The following is a 20,622-nucleotide window of genomic DNA, read 5'->3' on the forward strand; positions in this document are numbered from 1 at the left end:
CACCCACGGGGAGGTGTGGCGCCGTCGACCAATGTGGTCTCTTCGGACCCTGTGTACCGCTCTACGGAAATGGCTGCATTGCATGATGTTGCCCGTCGCTTACTGTTGGAAGCTAAGGCAACGCAGAAGACTCAGGCTGACCGCCACAGGCAGGCAGGGGAGGAGTTGGAAGAAGGGGATTTGGTGTGGTTATCTTCCAAACATATTAAACAGGCTGGGGGAAAGTTTGCGCCTCGGTATTTGGGTCCCTTTCCTATCGTTAAAAAGATTTCTTCTGTTGCGTTTCGTTTGCGTTTACCGTCTAGTTTAAAGGTCCATCCAGTCTTTCATCGTTCGCTGTTGAAACTTGATACCTCTAGTCGTCGTGGTGCTATAGCGGAGGGTATCACTGCCACTTCTCCGCCATCGGGGGAGGAGGCCTTTGTGAGAGGGGATAGTGTTATGATTGAGCCTCGTGGCTCTGTTTCTGACAGGCGTGGGCGTAAGACTCCTCGAGAGTCGGATACTCTCGAGGAGCGAGAGAGAAAAAGACTGCGAGACATATTTGCAGAACCCTCTGACGAAGAGTCTTTCGAAGGGTTCACGGAGAGAATGGAGGAAGGGCTGGTTAGCTCAGAGGAGGATGAGATGGATTGGACTCGGGTAAGGGAGGAATTGGGGGCCACTGGCCATGATGGGGCAGAAGATGAATGGGGACCTTCAGGATTAGACCCATGGCGTAGCTGGAGGGATGGGACGGGATCCACAGCTGGAGATGCTGTTGGGCGTAGTCAGAGGTGTTCCAGCTCTGACGAGGAAAGTGATGAGGAAACGCCCGGGTTAAGGAGGGCAGCTGACAGTGATGAAGATTTGTAACTGGCATAAAATGGGGCTTGGGAGCAATTGCAAATTGCGTCGGGCAAGGTAATCTGGGCAAACGCTTGGGATTCGTGTGTGTGTGTGGGACGCTTCCCTGAAGACTTGTGTACTTTCCTGTGCTGAGACGTAAGTTGATTGGAATCCAGGGTCAGACGGCGGGAGGGATTGTGTGGGCATTTGTTTGTGCAAACCTGTGCTTACTCTTATTAGCTTGACCTTCCGTCGTCTTCTTGACGGACGCCATCTCCTGTTTTGAGAACTCGGACTGAACTGACCACGGCTTGTCTTCCCCCCTTCTTGGACTTGGAAAAACTACAAACGTCTGCTTCTGGCTTTGATCTACGGAACGGAACTGGTCTACTCTACTGCTAAAATCCCTGGCTGAATCGTTCGTGTTGGAATCCTGTCTGCTGTGTGTGTGGGAGCGACGCAAGTTACTCTAAACACAGTGTTGGCAGCAGAGAGGAATCTGCTGCCAATTAGTTGCATTCTTTGTATCTTTTGTTCCTTGCCTTTCGTTTTGTTTATACCCAGGCTGAAGAAAGCAGTTTGTTTTTACCCGGATTAAACTCCGGTTTAATCCGGTTTATCTTTTGAACATTTACTTTTGCCCCTTTTTGCTCCTAAAGGCAAAAATTGCCTGGCCCTTGTGTTTTACGGGCATTTTTGAGTTCTGTAATCTAATAAACTCTGTTACTTTGAATCTTGTGGCGTTCTGTCCTTGACACAGAATGCCTAATTTTCCCCATGTTCCCCCCCCCCCCATCTCGACTTACCTGGCCCATAAGCCCTGGCCTTCTTAGGGTTCAGCTTGGGTCTAAGAGGGGCTCCTGGCTTTAGCTTGGCTTTGGGGAACTGGGAGAGGTATGTCATGACGGAGTGCTCATCGACGTTGGGATCCACAATCTCTTCAGGAGTGATCACCTACAGAGAAAAATAAAATAAAAATAAATTGTAGGGAATAAAGGACAACTTAGGCTGCAGCCTCAAATCGAGAAACAGAATCCATTTGAGAAACTTTCGTAGTTCATTTTTAAGCAAATTTCTAGTTTTTAAAGTGCAGAGACACAAATCAACACACTGAAAAAAATGAATTTGGGGTGGGGTTGAGGTGGGGAGAATAAGCTTTCTTCATATGGGTTAAGAAAAAATGTTTCAGCCAGAACTCAGAAAATTTACTTTGTTAAATTGAAACAACCCTCCTAAAGCCACCGCACAATATCCCTTCGTCAACTACATTGAAACTAGGAACAGTTTTTTGCAATTATTTTATTATTTGACACAAACGATCTAATATACAACCAGAAAATATACATTAAAAATAATAAAACGTGTAGATCTGTATTCAAATGGCAACATGGGCAAAATAAGTATAACATATTTTACCATTCACTCAAATTTAAGACATTTTCAAAGCAAAATCCATGCCAACTATTCCTTACTAGAATGATTGGTTAGGGGTTTTAGGAAAAACTGTTTTCATTTTTGAGAGAACACTACTTTGCCTTATTTCCATTATTTGTAGCAAGGTTTAGCTCAGTGCAGATGCCTATGTTCTACAGATACCATGCACACATTACTTACCTGTGGGATGCCCAACCAATCATCAGCTTGCTGCATGGCCTCCCTGGCATTGTTGACAGGCTTGCTGGCATCCCATGAATCCCAGTCAGGACACAGACCTGTATGAAAAGAGATCCCATTCCCCCTCATCAGTTATGGGTAGCAGATTATTATTGTTTTGCAAAGACAGGTGCTCTAGGATACCTGCAAAGATATGCCTGCATCTCTGAGTACAGTAGACTGGAAGTTCTCTATGTTGTAATTTGAATGCAAGAAGTTTCTGACCTATAGCAACTCTAAGCCTAACCTATCACAGAGTTTTTTGGGGCTAAAAGTGTGTGTCTAGCTTAGTGGGTTTTCATGACTAAGCAGGGATCTGAAACCTGGTCTCCAGAGTTGCAATCCAATACTCAAAGCTCACAACCATCTGTTTTTCCCCTTTCCATGTACATAACTTTGCCACCCACCTCAATAGCCGTCATGCCACTCCTTAACTGCATGAAAGAAAATGCTAAAGCAGATGCAGGAATCATGTACAGCCTCTGATGTTATTAGACTGCAACTTCCAGCAATTCTTTACACTCTTTTTTTAGCACTTTACAATTCTGAGGTTGAATACTGCTGTTTTAACTACAGCAATTGCTGTATTTTATTATTTTTACCAGGGGGTATTGTGAATTTATGATGTTGTATTGACTGTTTATTGCCTATGTTTTGTTTTGCACTTGTTGTATTTTGTATGTCACGCCTTGAGTGTTTTGTGAGCCATCCCGAATCCCTCTGAGAGATGGTGGCGGGATATGTTGTTGTTGTTGTTGTTGTTGTTGTTATTATTATTATTATTATTATTATTATTATATATTCTTAACTAGGAAAGCCAAAGGTGACAAATACTGAAATTTGCAGTCCAACTATCTGAAAAGCCATGAGATTCACCTCCTACTCTAAACAAGTAAAGGAGACAAGAAAGATCAGAGATTCATCTGGAACATTTGCAACAGACCAGCAAAGATTTCTTTAACTCTCAATAGTTTAAAAGCAACAAAATGACCCTCCTCCCTCCTTGAATTAAATAAGGATTCTGCAATTGAGAGCTTTGCTGTGAAAGACTGAGATCTCAGTTCAGTTGAAAAGAAACCCCCAATCTCAGTGTATTCCCGGTTGCATTGCCTATTTACTTTGTAAGACTTTGATTCTTGGCTATTGGGCCTGAGAAGGGTTACAGTAGATCTGACATGTCTGAAGTCGGCTTCCCTGCCTAGCATTCAACAGCAGTGTTTTTATCAAGGTAGAGCCTTCCTCACAATACACTTTGCCAGCACTACTAGCCTTTTCTCCCTCTGTACCTGGAGCGCAGCTGTCAACGAGAGCTCCCAATGCCCGGCCACTCTGCCAATCTCTGCTGAAGTTTGTGATGGGCAACTGAGGCAATTTGTTTTGGATCCAGCCCAGCAGCCGTTGTTTGGGGGTTTGCTTCTTGGCCTCTTCGTCATCCTCTTCATCCCAAATGGGCATGGAGATGGAATAATGCAGGATCAGCGTCCAGATCAGGCCCAGGATCAGCTTCAGGTTCCCATCTACAATAGCTTTGCTGTCTGAAGGGGGAGAAGGTCAGAAACATGTCAGGAGTCGCTGGGAAGAAGACTTCACTAGACCACCACCCCTTGGGGTTGTAACTGGAAGACTTAGTTCCCAATCATCACCTTCAGTGAGACCAATGGCACAATCCCTCATTTTCTCCCAATGAGACTGAAAACTTGACATTCTTTCCTCCTCCTCCTCCTCCTCCTCTAATGGTCCAACTCTTTGCAAATCCTCCCCAGGGAGACAGATGGTATGGCCCTTCATCCCCACCTTTCCTCAACACGATATGTTCAGTAATTCCCCAGTAAGACAGGCTCTACTAGCCCTTCTCAATGAGATCAGAAACCCAATATTTTTCTTTTGGTTGACATTTTTTTGCTTCTTTCCAAATAGAACAGAGATCTGGTCCTTCCAACTCTCAGTGTGTCTGCCCTCCTAGAAACTTCTTTTCTTGGTGAAAAAGGCAACCCAGTCCTTCCCTCTCACACATACACTTCTGGAGATAGACAGCCTGGCCCTTTCTCTCCCTTACATCAGGGAAATGGGTAGTTCAGTGAGAGAATTGGCCAATGTGAGTATGTACTAAATTAATCTTTATCCACACATGTACTAAATATTGTGAGAAATCACTGTAACACAAACTTTTAAAAGCTGCCCATTTGTCTCATAAATGGCTTCTCTCATCTTCACCAAGAAGCAGTTGACAGACCAAAAGTTAGTTATCTTTTCAAGCTGATTCAGAGTGCTCATCTTTTGGATTTCAGAACTCCAGATAAAGGATGGATACTCAACCTGTAAATTCTGGCTGTCCTACTACCAAGTACCATGCACTGAATCCCAATCTCTACAGGTCTCAGGCACCAGGAAAGAAAATATATTCACCTCAGGCTTTTTTTTTTTTAACAACAGTTTTTACTTGCTACTATTTTTAAAGATTGGCATACAACTGATTGTTTTATCTGTGGTCATTGTGGGTTTTATCTGACTGTAATGTGGCTGGGCTTTAATAGTTACTGGTTTAGTGGGCAGGGGTTGACAATCCCTTGGAAGAAGGCTGAACATTTCAATATACCCTAAGTCAGTGGTTCTCAACCTTCCTAATGCTGTGACCCCTTAGTACAGTTTCTCATTTTTGTTGCTACTTCATAACTGTAATTTTGCTACTGTCATAAATCATAATGTAAATATTTGATATGCAAAATATATTTTCATTCACTGGACCAAATTTGGCACAAATACCCAATACGCCCAAATTTGAATACTGGTAGGTTTGGGGGGGGGGGTGATTTTGTCATTTGAGAGTTGTAGCTGCTGGGATTTATAGTTCACCTACAATTAAAGAGCATTCTGAACTCCACCAACAATGGAATTAAACCAAACTTGGCACACAGAATTCCCATGACCAAGAGAAAATACTGGCAGGGTTTGGTGGACATTGACCTTGAGTTTTGGAGCTGTAGTTCACCTACATCTAGAGAGCACTGTGGACTCTAACAACAATGGCTCTGGACCAAACTTGGCACAAAAAGACTCAATATGCCCAAATTTGAACACTGGCGGAGTTTGCGGAAAATAGACCCTGACATTGAGAGTTGCAGTTGCTTGGATGTATAGTTCCCCTTCAATTAAAGAGCATTCTGGACTCCACCAACAATGGAATTGAACCAAACTTGGCACACAGAATTCCCATGACCAACAGAAAATACTGGAGCAGTTTGGGGAAAATTGACCTTGACATTTGGGAGTTGTAGTTGCTGGGATTTATAGTTCACCTACAATCGAAGAGAACCTTGAACCCCATGAACAACGAACTTCCCACACAGAAGCCTCATAACTAACAGAAAATACTGGTCTTTGGTGACCCCTCTGACACCCCTCTCATGACCCCCCCCCCCAGGGGTCCCAACCCCCAGGTTGAGAAATGCTGCCTTAAGTGTTTCGCCCTACATGTTCTAGGATCCCACAGCACAGAACCACTGCAATAAAATGGTATGTAATTGTTACAACTGCATAGTGTGGACAAAGTACAAGGAAACAGGCAACACATGCAAGTTTGCTGTTAATTCAGGACTGGGATTCCCAACTTGCTGCCTCTGCAATAAACTATAATGTGAAATTAGTTTCTAGGTGCAGGTTTCTTAGAGGAGCCAAAATCCAGCTGGGGAGTAACACTAAGCTTTGCCCTTCCTGTAAGTTCCTGTTCCTATGTCTAGGAAGAAACAAGCAGCTGGGCTAGGTTGGAGTAATTATGCTCCAGATTGCTTACTCATGAACTACAAAGCCAGAATTGTGGCTTGGCGTTTTTGTGCGAACATGGCCATGCAGTATGAGCAACAGCCCTCTGAGTCAAGCCCAATTTCACTACACAATTACAGCGGTAGAAGTGGGGCCAACAAAAGGGGGGATGGAAATTCTTTTTTCTTCTCGCAAGCCAGCACACACCCCTTTGTTGGCCTCACTTCTACTTTCATCTCAATATTAATCCCATGCTTGCATTTGTGCTCAATTTATTCAGAGTTCCTCGATAATTCTGTTTACAAATGATGCCATGGATCCTCCAACACTGACTTTTGTCAGTCTCTGTATTTTTTTTTAATCCTGTTACAGCTTATTAAATTTATTACATGAAAATAGTTAACACTTAAATTAACAGTAACAGTTAAGTCAGTCTCTGTATTTCTGAAAGAATTTGCTACAAATGCATGCAAACCTCAGGGTAATATCTTTTTGGATGGTTTTTGTTACAAAGGGCCTTTAATTTGGATATTGGGGAAAGATTCTGTTCAAACAAGGCATTTAAGGGGGAGGCAAATCTCTGCAAACACAGAGATATTAAGCAGGGCTGCTTCCCTGCTGACTCAAAACAAAAATCTGAAGAGTCAGAAAAAGTAAATAGCATGGAAAGATAGGGATGAAAACATAGATGAAAAGGATCTGGAGAATACCATGAGGAATTATTTGTTAAAGAGCCAATAATTTGTGTCCATGTTTAGAGAAGAGTAACACAAAACCCTCATAATATTGTTGGGCAGAAGTCTGGTCAGAATGAACAAAACAACATTGGTGGAAAACAGAGATTAAAAAATCGTAAAGTGACCCAAAGGTCAGACTGCAACTCCTAGCAATCCCCTAATAAGCACAGTTAATGGGAGCATTTTTTATTATCATCCCAAGACAAACATGGTTCTCCAGCTCTTGTGGCAATTCTGGGGAAGAAAAAAGTCATTCCGTGCTCCAGCCATTTCCCAAGATTGTTTCTTCAGGTCAAAGCTTTCCAAACGGTGTGTCGCAACATGATTGCGTTTCACCTGGAGTATGTGTGGCTGTATTGCACAAACGTTATGAGAATACTTTGAGTCCATGTGAAATAAGCAATAAATCATATATTTTTTGAAAATATAGATGAAAGGTTTTCATGAGATATATTGTGTTAACAAAACATTTCATTATTATAGTTTATATATGTATCCTCGTCTCTTATAGAATGATAGAATTGGAAGAGACCTTGTGGGCCACCCAGTCCAACCCCCTGCCAAGAAGCAGGAAAACTGCATTCAAACTAAGCACCCCCGACAGATGGCCATACAGCTTCTGTCTAAAGGCCCCAAAGCCTCCACAACACTCCAGGGCAGAGAGTTCCACTGCTGAACAGCTCTCACAGTTAGGAAGTTCTTCCTAATGTTCGGGTGGAATCTCCTTTCCTGTAGTTTGAAACCATTGTTCCATGTCCTAGTTTCCAGAGAAGCAGGAAACAAGTCCTCTCTATGAATTCCCCTCATGTATTTATATATGGCCATCATGTATACTCTTATGTATTCTTCTCTTCTGAAGGCTAAACATGCCCAGCTTTTTAAGCCGCTCCTCATAGGGCTTGTTCTCCAGACCCTTAATCATTTTATTCGCTCTTCTCTGGACACATTCCAGCTTGTCAACATCTCCCTTCAGTTGTGGTGCCCAGAATTGGACACAGTATTCCAGGTGTGGTCTGACCAAGGCGTAATAGAGGGGTAGCATGACTTCCCTGGATCTAGACACTAGACTCTTCGAAGGGGTTGGTTTAACCTTCGATTTGCGGGTAAAACTGAATTATTACATCATGAAACAATGCATGGCTAAAGAGTACATCACCAACATGAAATGTCTGGAAAACTCTAGATTACTCACTGTCACTAAAGCTCTGCTGTTCTCTTTTTTCCCAAGCTCTAACTAGAACTCAGAAGCAGCAAGCTACAAAGAACACAGTTAACTGTTATTAATAGAAGACATAGTACGCATGTTGTAGGTCATAATTTTAGAAGACACACAATCAGCAAGAGCCGAAGTTTCTTTATCAGTGTAACAAGTTTTTAGTTACTCTCAATAGTACTGTTTGAGATACTAAGTTTCTCTCAATCTCATAAATCCTATGGTTTTTCACTCAAAAAAGAAAAAGGGGAAAATAATTAGCAGCACATACTTTTTTTTTCTCAACACTGCACTTTAACATCATCAGGCCCACACTTTCCATTGAATTACTGGTAAATTTATGCTGGTTAAAATAGTTTTTCATTTTAAATATTGTATTGTTCTTTTATGTTTGCATGTGTTTGCACTACAAATGCATTAGGAATTTGTTCATGTTTTTATTAAAATATAGCCCAGTCTCCCAACAGTCTGAGAAACTGTGAACTGGCCCTCTGCTTTAAAAGTTTGAGGAACCCTGCCTTAACCAGTCCTTCTCAAATCCCAAGAGGTATACTTAGTAGAGCTGGGCTTCCACATATATCCCTTGGGCATGGAGGTCTGCAATTGAAGCCTGCTCTACATTCCTTGGACTTCAGAGGTAAGGCAAGAAAGCACAAATGATCAAGTCTTCTAATCTGTACAATAGTACCAACAAATGGGAATTCCCTCTAGAAGAAAAGTTCTTAACCAGAGGGCAATGGATCCGCCCTTCTTTCCTTCGTAATTTTATTTTATGCATTTAAAAACATTATTCTTGTGGGGACCTGTTGGTGCAGATGTGATGTGTTTATTAAATAATATAAAGTACAGTGTGGAGTTAATATGATTTTTATTTTGATGTTGCATGTTCTGGGTGCAGTGGAAAAAAGCTTGGTAGGAACAACAGTTTTATGATACTGTGGGAAAACTCACATTTCTAAATGTTTGCAGAAAATAATCATTTGAACAGATGCTGCTTCATGTTAAGTTATCAGTTACTGAAATTGTGGAGAGGTTGTCAAATATAATTTTGAATAATACAGAAATTTTATTTGAAGACATCATAATGTTGAGTGTCATAAAACCACTGGTCACTTACATTCTGAAAAGGGGGCCATGGTTTTCCTGACTAGTAAAGGAGTCAGTTGAACAAGAAAGGTTAAGAACTCCTGCTCGAGAAAATGGCCCACCTAACCACTGCATGCCTTTTAGCAACACCATTCTGCCAGGAAGCTTTCCGGACAGCTTTCCCCAACCCAGAACAAGCTGGACCTCCAGATGTTAGCTTTCCAGACACCCCATTCTTCACCACTAGTTATACTGGCCCAGACTTCTAGGACTGGCAGTTTAACAACATCTGGATAAACTACATGTTTCGTATCCCTTCACCAACATAGTATTCATGCATCTACTCCTATAGACATCTTTACAGGATTAATTTCATTTGCTATGTATACAAAAGGATGCCTCAAGCAGTATCAACAACTTAGTAAGATTGGACTGCAATGCTTATCATATCCTTCCTGAGTAAGGCTCACTGTACCCAACTCTATCTGGGGGACCCCAGATGAAAGAGAGAAGCTTGCAAATAGCATCATATTTTTCAACTCTCACTCTTCGAGAATCAGTAGGGGTGTGGATGAAGAGATAGAGATGGATAGAGACCTTGCAGATGATATTGAATTACATCTCCCAGCTACTCTAGCTACCACTGGGTGAAGAATGGCAGGAACTAAAGTCCAAAAAGTAATGGGAAATTGTACCATTCTCACCTGTTATATAAAGTGCTTGTACAAGAGAGGAAATCATTACCTGGAAAAGCAGGGATTTCTTTCTCTGCCGTTTGAGTCCCCCCCCCCCCCCCACAGACACACCCTGCTACCACTGAACAAATGGGGCTTCAGGACCCTGTCACCTCCGCCAGCCAGAGAGGATCACTCAGCAAAATTGTAGCTGAATGAGCTCCGAACAGCCGAATAAGCATTATGCCAAAGAGGGCACGGGACTTCCAAGAGGCACCCAGGCCTAGAAGCCAGCAGCATCCAAAAGGGAGTGGTAAGGTAAGGCTAAACTCAGAGTTGGAAGAGACCATAAGAACCATCAAATCAAACCCCCTGCCACCCAGGAACCCCAATCAAGGTAAAGGTAAAGGTTTTCCCCTGACGTTAAGTCCAGTCATGTCTGACTCTGGGGGTTGGTGCTCATCTCTATTTCTAAGCCGAAGAGCCGGCGTTGTCCATAGACACCTCCAAGGTCACGTGGCCAGCATGACTGCATGGAGTGCTGTTACCTTCCCGCCGGAGCGGTACCTATTGATCTACTCACATTGGCATGTTTTCGAACTGCTAGGTTGGCAGACGCTGGAGCTAACAGTGGGCGCTCACTCCGCTCCCCGGGTTTGAACCTGCGACCTTTCGGTCTGCAAGTTCAGCAGCTCAGTGCTTTAACACACTCAGCCACCGGAGGCTCCTCACCCCAACCAAAGCACTCCCTAAAGACGGCAATCCAGTCTGTTTAAAAAATCTCCAGAAAAGGAGAGTCCAACACATATTCCGCTGTTGACTAATTCTAACTATCAGGAGGTTCTTCCTAATGTTTAGGTGGAATGTCTTTTCCTGCAGATTGAATCTATTGCTTCACTTCCTAGTTTCTAGCTCAGTAAGCGACCCGAAGCTCCAGGCAACACATCCTGCCTGGAGGGTGTAAGGATGCAAGTCTCTTCCCATCTACTCTCACATCTGCACAAAGGCAAAAAACAGGGGTCCATGCATGCAGCACATTTCTTGTAGAAGATCCAGAGCACCAGGATGAAGTGCTCAGTGCCTTCCCATACCCCCCCCCCTTTTCCTAGAGATGGGGGAGAAGGAGAAGAAAAGAAGGCAAGGCATCCCAGCCACCTCCCAAACCAGCCCTGCACCGCCCACCCAGCCACACAGCCCCGCTCCAGCATTTTTTAGCCTTATATGGAATGGCCGGCAGGCAGGCAGGCAGAGAAGCAGGCAAGCAGGCAGGAGACTCTTCCATCTCACAGGATCCTCCTTCCAGGGGGAGGGGAGAGAGGCCAGAACAGCCCCCTGCATATGGGAAGAGGAGGTTCTGCCACTCCTTTGAGGCTCAGCCCCCCTCTTCACTACTCCCCTACATCCTGTCGCCCTGAGGAAAGGAAAAAAATAGGGAACAGCCTTCCCAGCCCATCCAAAAGCTCCCAAGGAGGCAGAGGAAGCAATACAGCAGCACACCACTGAACTCACAGATGAGTAAGGCGAGCCCAACGTTACTACACATCCATGCAAACTCACATTCTGGGGACAGAGCTGGGTAACACATCCCTCAAGCATGGCAAACATGGCATTTCGGGTGGGGGGAGAGAAATTCTACTTCTTGGAAACGGCTGCCAGGCCTAGTCTGGTTTGAGTCAGCGTCTGAAACCCTGTGACTCATGGCCTCAAAGACCAAAAAAAGGCTGGATTCCTCTCACTTGCCATTATCCTCATTGACCCAGTAGGCTAGAGTATAAAAGAAGCATTCCAGAGATGCTCTGTAAGCAGAAATTGCAATGGAGAAGGAGACCACTTAGGCAGCATTCCCCCTTCCTCATTTCCAGAACCTTGTCCCAACTAATGTTCCTGCCCACTGCTGCAACCACACAGCTTGCCAATAGTCCAGATTGCCTTTTGCTCCCAACATGGAGCCATTGCAGCCCAATACAGAATGCCTGAGAGTAATCCATCTATGCGTGTTTTTCTGATTTTACAGTAAGGAAAGTCCTCCCAGGGCATGGTCTTACCAACCCTTGCCAGCTAGCAATCTCTGAACAAGCAGAGAACCCTGTTGCAACACCAGGAACTAGTCCAAGGTCTACTCCAATACGCCCTCTCCAGATTTTGCTGAATTTCTGGTACCATCATTCTGCATCTTCTAAGAGATACACACACCTTACAAGAAGTTCACCAGTACATTTGTGGGCTACATGCATCTTGCAGAGACACAAGTTGCGCAGCTCAGAGCCCCTCCCCCACAGTCATATAACCCAGAATATCAAGGCAGGAAATCCCACAATATCTGCGTTGAACTGGAATATATTGCAGTGTGGACTCAGATAACCCAGTTCAAAGTAAATATTATTGGATTTTCTGCCTTGATATTCTGGGATACAGGGCTGTGTGGAAGGGCTCTCAGATTCACATTCAGCAACTCCAGGAAGACTACAAGTTGCCCATGCCTGAACCTCCTGTTTCTGTGCCACTCTATAAGCATTGCAATTGGGATCCCAAGACAGCATCAAAGGTTATTGTCTTAACACTAAAATGCATTATAAAAAGTCCTGGGTTTAGCCTGAGGAAAAAAGGGGATTCCCTGTTCTGAAAGAAGAATTAACACCTATTAATGCAAGGCTGCACAATTTAGCCACCAAAGTATACAAACTGCTCCTCTCAGACACACACTGCAAGAGGTCCATCAACACTGATTCACTGCATTTAACTTACAGAGACACAAGCTGCACAGCCCAGAGCCTGATGCAGGAGTGCACAACTGTGGCACTACGGATGCTACATGGGGTGTGTTTCCAGCCTCTCTAAGCAATTCTATGAAGGCCAAAATTATGACTGTTGTGACTGGTGATATGAGTAAGAGACAGCAAATGGTCACAGAAAGGCTTGAAGTTTCCAGAAGTCATATTAGTGCATGCCTCCTATTCTAGTTTAGGCATTAGTTGAGGGATGGGAAAACACAAGGACTTCCCACTCATCTCTCTCTCTCTTAAAGGCTACCTTTTTCCTGTCTTCCTCTAGACTGGGAAAGTGCTGGAGCAAAATCCCATGAGCCTTAGCATAATTAATGGTGAGGAAGGCTGGAAGCTATAATCCAACCACATTTGCAAGGTCACAGTTCACCTATCTCTGTAACAGATCCCTTTCCGTTGTGCTATGGATGGTGTGGAAAGCTCAACCTCACCTGCTTTTCTGTGACTGTAAGAATGATGGTGATGTTATGTGCCTTCAAGTCACTGCCAACTTATGGTGACCCTAAGGCAAAACTACCAGGGTGTGCCCTCAGTGTAGGATTATTTCTGCACTCCCTCTTACAATGAAAGAGTGTGACTTGCCCAAAGGCACCCTATGGGTTTCCATGGCTGAGCAAGGATTTGAACCCTGGTCTCCATACATATAGTCCAGCATTCAAACCACTACACCATGCTGGTCAACAATGAAGATGCAGACACTAAGCAAGCAGGGAAGAACATGGACCATAGACTGGATGCGGGGCCACAATAAGGCACATGCATACAAACACATTTATTTATTTGTGTGTTTGAAAGAGCCAGTAAGAACATCAGAGGCATTGGCCACGATAAAACTTGGAAATAATTTTGGATTATAATTCGCAGAATTCCTCAGTCAGTACAGCCACTAGCTATATAGCTGAGGGTTTCTGGGATTTGTGCTCCCAGAAAAGAAAGCTTCCAAGGCTACACAGAGTTGGTTTGGGTATGTATGTATTTTATTTTGTTTTATTGTAATTGCCTGGGCTTGGCCCCATGTTAGCCACCCCGAGTCCCTTTGGGGAGATGGAGGTGGGGTACAAAATAAAGTTGTTATTATTATTACTATTCCCTGTGTACAATCTCAGGCTGTTTAGGGGTAAGGCTGCACTACTACGGAATACGCCCTACCTCCTAGGATTGCAAACATTAGCCTCCCCTACCCAAGGCCATCCAGTAATCTGTGCTGGCCCACAAAGACCACAGTCCTCTGTTAGTCAATAGCCACATAGCTTCCTATTTTTGTGTGTGTGTGTGTGTGTCAGGAGCAACCAGAGTTGCTTCTGGAGTGAGAGAATTGGCCGTCTGCAAGGACGTTGCCCAGGGGACGCCCGGATATTTTTGATGTTTTTACCATCCTTGTGGGGGGCTTCTCTCATGTCCCCGCATGGAGCTGGAGCTGATAGAGGGAGCTCATCCGTGCTCTTCCCGGGTGGGATTCGAACCTGGCAGCCTTCAGGTCAGCAACCCAACCTTCAAGTCACAAGGCTTTTATCCCCTAGGCTACCGGAGGCTCCTATAGCTTCCTATGATGATGACAATAATAATCCAACACACTTGTTAGGTACCAAACTGGCAAATGATAGTTTAGGAAGTGAGGAGAAAGCATTTCCCCCCTAACCTGTGTGATTTGTGGGCAGTTAAAAGTGTAGACCTGCCTTCTCTCCTTATGTATTTCCAAGACAAAGGTATACAAGGTGTTTGGCAACCACTGAAAACTGAAAGGAAAGGAAATGACTTGTACCGATGGGATGGAGAAAGTATAGTCCTACATATGTTGGATTTTATTATTAACTTTATAGCCTACATGTCTTACTATAGCGACTCAAGGTAGCTAACAACTACACACCCTAATAAAAATGTAAAACAAAACAAATACAAAAATTATTTGTTTTTAGTATCTCCCATCATCTACCACCCTTGGGAGCTGCAATCTAACATCTTCTGGAGGGCATCTCATAGGCAGGATTGCTCAAAACACCAGGACAGCTAAAGAGCCAGTTTGAGTGGCACTTTTCTCAACACCCTAAAAAACCTTGGTGAAAATTAACCTTTTGAACAGCAATTCCCACAATCCTCCAGGCAGCTATCCTGGTTGGGAGTTTTACAGGATTTGTAGTGTCCCTTCTCCTTTTTCTCCAGGCTTGCGAAAAAGGGGACAGGAAACCCTCAGGGCTACAACTGCAACCATCCTGTGATGGGAGTTGCAGTCCAACACAAAGAGGGAGAGTAAGGTCAACTAACAGGACTCCCAGGAAGGAGACCAGGGATGTTCTTCCTCCTCAAGACGTGCAACCACACTTGTGCTCCAGGCCAGGCTATCTCAGAGGTGGTTTGGAAGCAATAAGGCCATTGCTTCATTGCCATTTAAGAGAGCCGCAGGCCAGGAAGCCAGAGCGGCTCAACCACATCTCTTCCCCACCCTTCCCTCCCTCTCTAGCCACAAGTTTGCGGCCACTTCTGCTCAAGATTTGGCAACAGGCCCACTGCAGTGGGGAGGAGGTCGAGGAAAGGATGGGGGAAGAAGAAGAAAAGAAGTTGGTCAGACCGGAAAAAGGAGTGTGCTATGCTTATTCATTTGGGGGGGGGGGGGAGAGTGTCAATGGAGGGGTGTAGCCAATCCACAATTTTGGAGTCCCTGGCCAAAGAGAGGCAATCTCTCCCTTCCCAGCCCTGCTAATATTGTTGCCTCTGGCTCTTGAAAGTTAAGGGGCCCCCAAGATGTTTGGAGAGAAACATAAGAGAGAGAGTTGGCGGGGTTTCTTGCGTTGGCCTTGCAGACAAAAAGCATGAAACCAGAGCTGCCCTCCCTGCCCCGCCCCATGGCAGCCGCCCCTCATGCAGGCCCCAGGACTCCGCTCTTCCCCCCACCAAAAAAACTTGCAATGAGGACTTTTTTTAAAAAACACCATCTCCTATTGTAAATACGATTTCACCAGTTGCATCTTTGATTATAGCCCAACAAGACATTTTTTTTCCTTGCTGTCTTGGGTTTTTAGGCCTATTCCTGGGATCATTTGGGTCTCTGATTTGGAACATTGCATTGGATAAACTGCATTAGCTCTGGTTTCTTAGGGTCCTTCCACACAGCCCTATATCCCAGAATATCAAGGCAGAATATCCCACATTATTTGAGTGTGGACTCAGATAACCCATTTTAAAGCAGATATTGTGGGATTTTCCGCCCTGATATTACGGGATATAGGGCTGTGAGGATGGGCCTTAGATATGGCTATCCTGGTTTTCTATGAATGGCAAGTATCATATGCTCCGTATCTAAAATGTTAGCGCTGATAGAGGAAAACTGGTGCTGTTTTTGGAATCCAATGGTTCAATATACCCAAGGCCCTTCCAGTTAGGCCCTATATCCCAAGATTTAGTCCTAGGTTTTCTGCTTTAAACTGGATTATATGAGTCCCACTGCCAGATACTCCAAGATAAAAATAAAACCTGGGATCAGACCCTGGGATATAGGGCCTGTCCGGAAGGGCTCCTAGAAACTTTACTAACATTTGAGGCAACAGAACATGAACTGCCTACTGTTATAAGAGGCTCAAAGATGACCCAACCATGCATTTGTGAGGCAATAGACTGGCAAACTTACTACAAAGTTTCTTTGGGCATTCCTCTACTACTACCCACAGTCACAAAGGCGTCTGATGTCTGAACAACTTCTCGCAAGTGCTTTTTTTGAAAACATTTTACATGTAACACCATGTAATTTGTTATATATCTACTGTATGTGATGCTATGGTAATGTAAATGAAAAAAGAGTCCATAGGATTGCTGTGAATTTTCCGGGTTGTATGGCCATGTTCCTCTAAAACCAGGACAGTAAATAAAAAACACCACTTAGAAAACAGAGGAATTCCAGACTTGAATCAATCAGGACCAGCTTATACCTCCTAACAATGGATTTCCCCAGGCAGGAAGCAGCCAGGTTTTGAAGCTGCAAGGCTATTCAATGCTAATCAAGGTGGCCAATTGCAACATTCACATTTGCCTCCAACAGACAAGAGTTCTTTCTCCCACCCAGAACATTATTCCAAGGATATATAAACCCCATTTGACTAGTTTCCAACAGACCTCACAACCTCTGAGAATGCCTGCCATAGATGCAAGCAAAACGTAAGGCGAGAATGCTTCTGGAACATGGCCATACAGCTCGGGAAAACTCACAGCGACCCAGTGATTCTGGCCATGAAAGCCTTCAACAACACATAGTCAATCCATACTTGAAATCCTAATTGTGACTTTTTGGGCTCCCTTTGTAGTCACCACTGTGTTTATTTGAAGCCCAAATAAAGGCATTTGTATGGAAGAATCACTGCAATCATAATTTGTACTGAAGAATAACTAATCATAATGACTTTGTCAGTGTTATGGACTCCATCTTGCCTTCTAATGTAGGCATGGTCAAACTTTGGCCCTCCAGGTGTTTTGGACTCCAACTCCCACAATGCCTAACAGCCGGTTAGTCCAAAACACCTGGAGGACCAAAGTTTGCCCATGCCTGTAATCTAACGGTCTGTAAGCCTTGTAAAGACCCACCCTGTAGCAGCCACAGTGTTGAGCACAAGCCCAAACAAAGGCATTTATATTGAAACATAACTGCAACTATGATGATTTCATCAGCGCTGCAAACTCCATCTGACACTGGAATTGTGTGCAAGCTTTGCAAAGTGCATTCACAACTGCAAGGCTCACTGTAATGTTTCTTTACTAGTAGAGTCTCACTTATCCAACGTTCTGGATTATCCAACGCATTTTTGTAGTAAATGTTTTCAATACATTCATAATTTGGTGCTAAATTACTATATTACTACTTAGCATTACTGCGTATTGAACTACTTTTTCTGTCAAATTTGTTGTATAACATGATGTTTTGGTGCTGAATTTGTAAAATCATAACCTAATTTGATTAAGGCTTTTCCTTAATCCCTCCTTATTATCCAACATATTCGCTTATCCAACGTTCTGCCGGCCCGTTTATGTTGGGTAAGTGAGACTCTACTGTATATTGAAACATAACTGCAACTATGATGATTTCATCAGGGCTGCAAACTCCATCTGACACTAGATAGTGTGCAAGTTTTGCAAAGTGCATTCACGACTGCAAAGCTCACTGTAATGTTTCTTTACTACAGGGGTCCCCAAACTACGGCCCGGGGGCCACATGCGGCCCATCGAAGCCATTTATCCGGCCCCCACGGCACGAAGGCTGAAGGGGTTGGGCTAAATGGCCCGAGGGTTCTCTTCCAACCCTCTTTATTATTATTATTATTATTATTATTATTATTATTATTAACATTGAGGCTGGGAGGCCATTTGTCAGGGGTGCTTTGGTCCACAAAGGCAGAAAGGAGTTGGGCTAAATAATAATAATAATAATAATAATAATAATTGACACAATGACACAGTCTGACACAGCAAACAAGATAGATATGCTGTATTATTATTATTATTATTATTATTATTATTATTATTGCTCGGTGACCACCTGGCTAACTATAGTCCGGCCCTCCAATGGTCTGAGGGATCATGAACTGGCTCCCAGTTTTAAAAGTTTGGGGACCCCTGCTTTACTAGTACTGGGAGGGTGTGGATATTGACGGAAAGGGCTGAGAAATGTTGTTTTTTTAAACCCTCGACATCAGTGCTTCTCAACCTGCCCCCCCCCCCCCCGGATGTTTTGGGCCTACAATGTCCAGAAATCCCTGCCAGTTTACCAGCTGTTAGGATTTCTCGGAGTTGAAGGCCCAAAACAAATGGGGACCCCAGGTTGAGAACCACTGCTCAACATGCTAAGCAAACTTCGGGTCTGTAGGTGTTTTGGACGTCAACTCCCACCGTTCCTAACAGCCTCAGTCCCTTTCCTTTCTTTTCCTCTTCTTCTCCCTCCTCTTACCGATGGAGACGAGCTTGATGTTCTCCCTCTCGAGGAACTCCAGGGCGACGGAGACGTTCTCCAGCTGCATCTGGCGGAAGGTGGGCCGGGCGTTGTACTTGCGGCCCATCTTCTTCTGGCTCAGCACCTCGAGCAGCGCGATCAGCCGCAGCCCGTCGCCCAGGTCCGTCTGCAGGTTGGCGATGCGCTTCTGGACGCACTTGAGGTGCTCGTTGCACCAGCGCGTGAAGGTGTTCTGCTGGATCTTCTTCCAAGGCGCGTCCTCCGCCAGGTCCTTCTCCGTGGCCGGCATCTCGGCGGCGTCCTCCCCGGGGCCGATGATGCTGCTGCCTCCTCCAACGCCGCCGCCTCTCCCGCCTCCTCCTCCTCCTCCCGCTCCGGAGGCCTGATGCAGGCGCGCCTGGGAGCCGCTCATTATAACGGCGGGGCTGGCGGTGGGTGGGACTCCGGCGCTGAGTAGGATGGGGCCGCACTTAAAGGCGCAGGAGCCTAAAAGAGAGGAGAGAGAGGGAAAGAAAGGAGAAAAGAAAGCGAGAGAAAGGAGACAAGGAGGGAGGGAAAGGGAATGAAAGTGGAGAGAGGAGACAAGGAGAGGGGAAAGGAGAAAGAAAAAGAGAGAAAGAGAGAGAAGAAAGAGAGGAAGGAGACAAGGAGGGAGAGAAAGAGAATGAAAGTGGAGAGAGGAGACAAGGAGAGGGGAAAGGAGAAAGAAAAAGAGAGAAAGAGAGAGGAGAAAGAGAGGAAGAAGACAAGGAGAGAGAGAGAATGAAAGCAGGGAGAGGAGACAAGGAGAGGGGAAAGGAGAAAGAAAAAGAGAGAAAGAGAGAGAAGAAAGAGAGGAAGGAGACAAGGAGGGAGAGAGAGAGAGAGAGAGAGAGAGAGAGAGAGAGAGAGAGAGAGAGAGAGAATGAAAGCAGGGAGGGGAGACAAGAAGAGGGGAAAGGAGAAAGAAAAAGAGATAAGAAAGGAGAAAGCGAGGAAGGAGACAAGAGAGAGAGAGAATGAAAGCAGTGAGAGGAGACAAGGAGAGTGGAAAGGAGAAAGAAAAAGAGAGAGAGTGAGGAGGAAGAAAGGAGAAAGAGAGGAAGGAGACAAAGACAATGAAAGCAGGGAGAGGAGACAAGGAGAGTGGAAAGGAGAAAGAAAAAGAGAGAGTGAGGAGGGAGAAAGGAGAAAGAGAGGAAGGAGACAAAGAGAATGAAAGCAGGGAGAGGAGACAAGGAGAGGGGAAAGGAGAAAGAAAAAGAAAAAAGTGTGAAGAGGAAGAAAGAGAAAGAAGAAAGAGGAAGGAGAGAGAGAATGAAAGCAGAGAGAGGAGACAAGGAGAGGGGAAAGGAGAAAGAGTGAAGAGGATGAAAGAGAGAGGAGACAGGGAGAAAGGAGAAAGGAATAAGACAGGAGGGAAACAAGGAGAGAGGGAGAGGGAGGAGAAAGAGAAGAAAAAGAGAGAAAGGAGACAAGATGGAAGAGAAAGAAAGAGAGAGGAGACCAGGGGAGAGAGGAAAGGAGAAAGAGCGGAAGGAGACAAGGAGAGAAGTAAAAAAGGACAAGGAGACAAGGAGAAAGAAAGTAGAAAGGAAAAAGAGGGAGAAAGAAGAAAAAAGAGAACAAGGAGACAAGGAGGGAGAGAAAGAGAGAGAGAAAGAAGAAAGAGAGGAAGGAGACAGGGAGAGAGAGAAAGGAGAGAGAGGAGACGAGGGGGAAAGAAGCAGGAGAGAAAGGAATGAAGAGGAGGAAAGAAAGAGGAGACAAGGAGAAAGAGAGGAAGGAGAGAAAGAAGAATGTAGAAAGTTGACAAGAGAGGAACAAGAAAGGAAAAAAGAAATGAGAAAGAGAGAAAGGAGATAAGAGAGAAAAGAAAACAAGGAGAGACAGAGAAAGGATAAAGAGAGAAGAAATAAAGAAAGGAGAAAGAGGGAGCGGAAGAAAGGAGAGAGAAAAAGAAACAGAGAAGACAAAGAGC

The 20,622-nt window shown here is 44.5% G+C and overlaps 1 protein-coding gene across 10 annotated transcripts in view; it reads right to left on the reverse strand.

The window, feature by feature from the left end:
- The window catches only part of flna (filamin A), an 89,919-nt gene extending 70,845 nt beyond the window's left edge, over positions 1–19,074 (reverse strand). For all 10 annotated transcript variants that reach the window (XM_016991191.2, XM_016991192.2, XM_016991189.2 and 7 more), the window contains exons 1-4: positions 18,660–19,074; positions 3,768–4,016; positions 2,443–2,540; positions 1,635–1,782 (exon numbers count right to left, since the gene is read on the reverse strand). In XM_016991191.2, coding sequence (XP_016846680.2) covers positions 1,635–1,782; positions 2,443–2,540; positions 3,768–4,016; positions 18,660–19,074 — 910 coding nt within the window. The remainder of the gene's footprint in view (positions 1–1,634; positions 1,783–2,442; positions 2,541–3,767; positions 4,017–18,659) is intronic.
- Positions 19,075–20,622: the final 1,548 nt, after the last annotated feature.

The sequence above is a fragment of the Anolis carolinensis genome, chromosome 2, assembly GCF_035594765.1.
Source record: "Anolis carolinensis isolate JA03-04 chromosome 2, rAnoCar3.1.pri, whole genome shotgun sequence".
Classification (NCBI taxonomy): domain Eukaryota; kingdom Metazoa; phylum Chordata; class Lepidosauria; order Squamata; family Dactyloidae; genus Anolis; species Anolis carolinensis.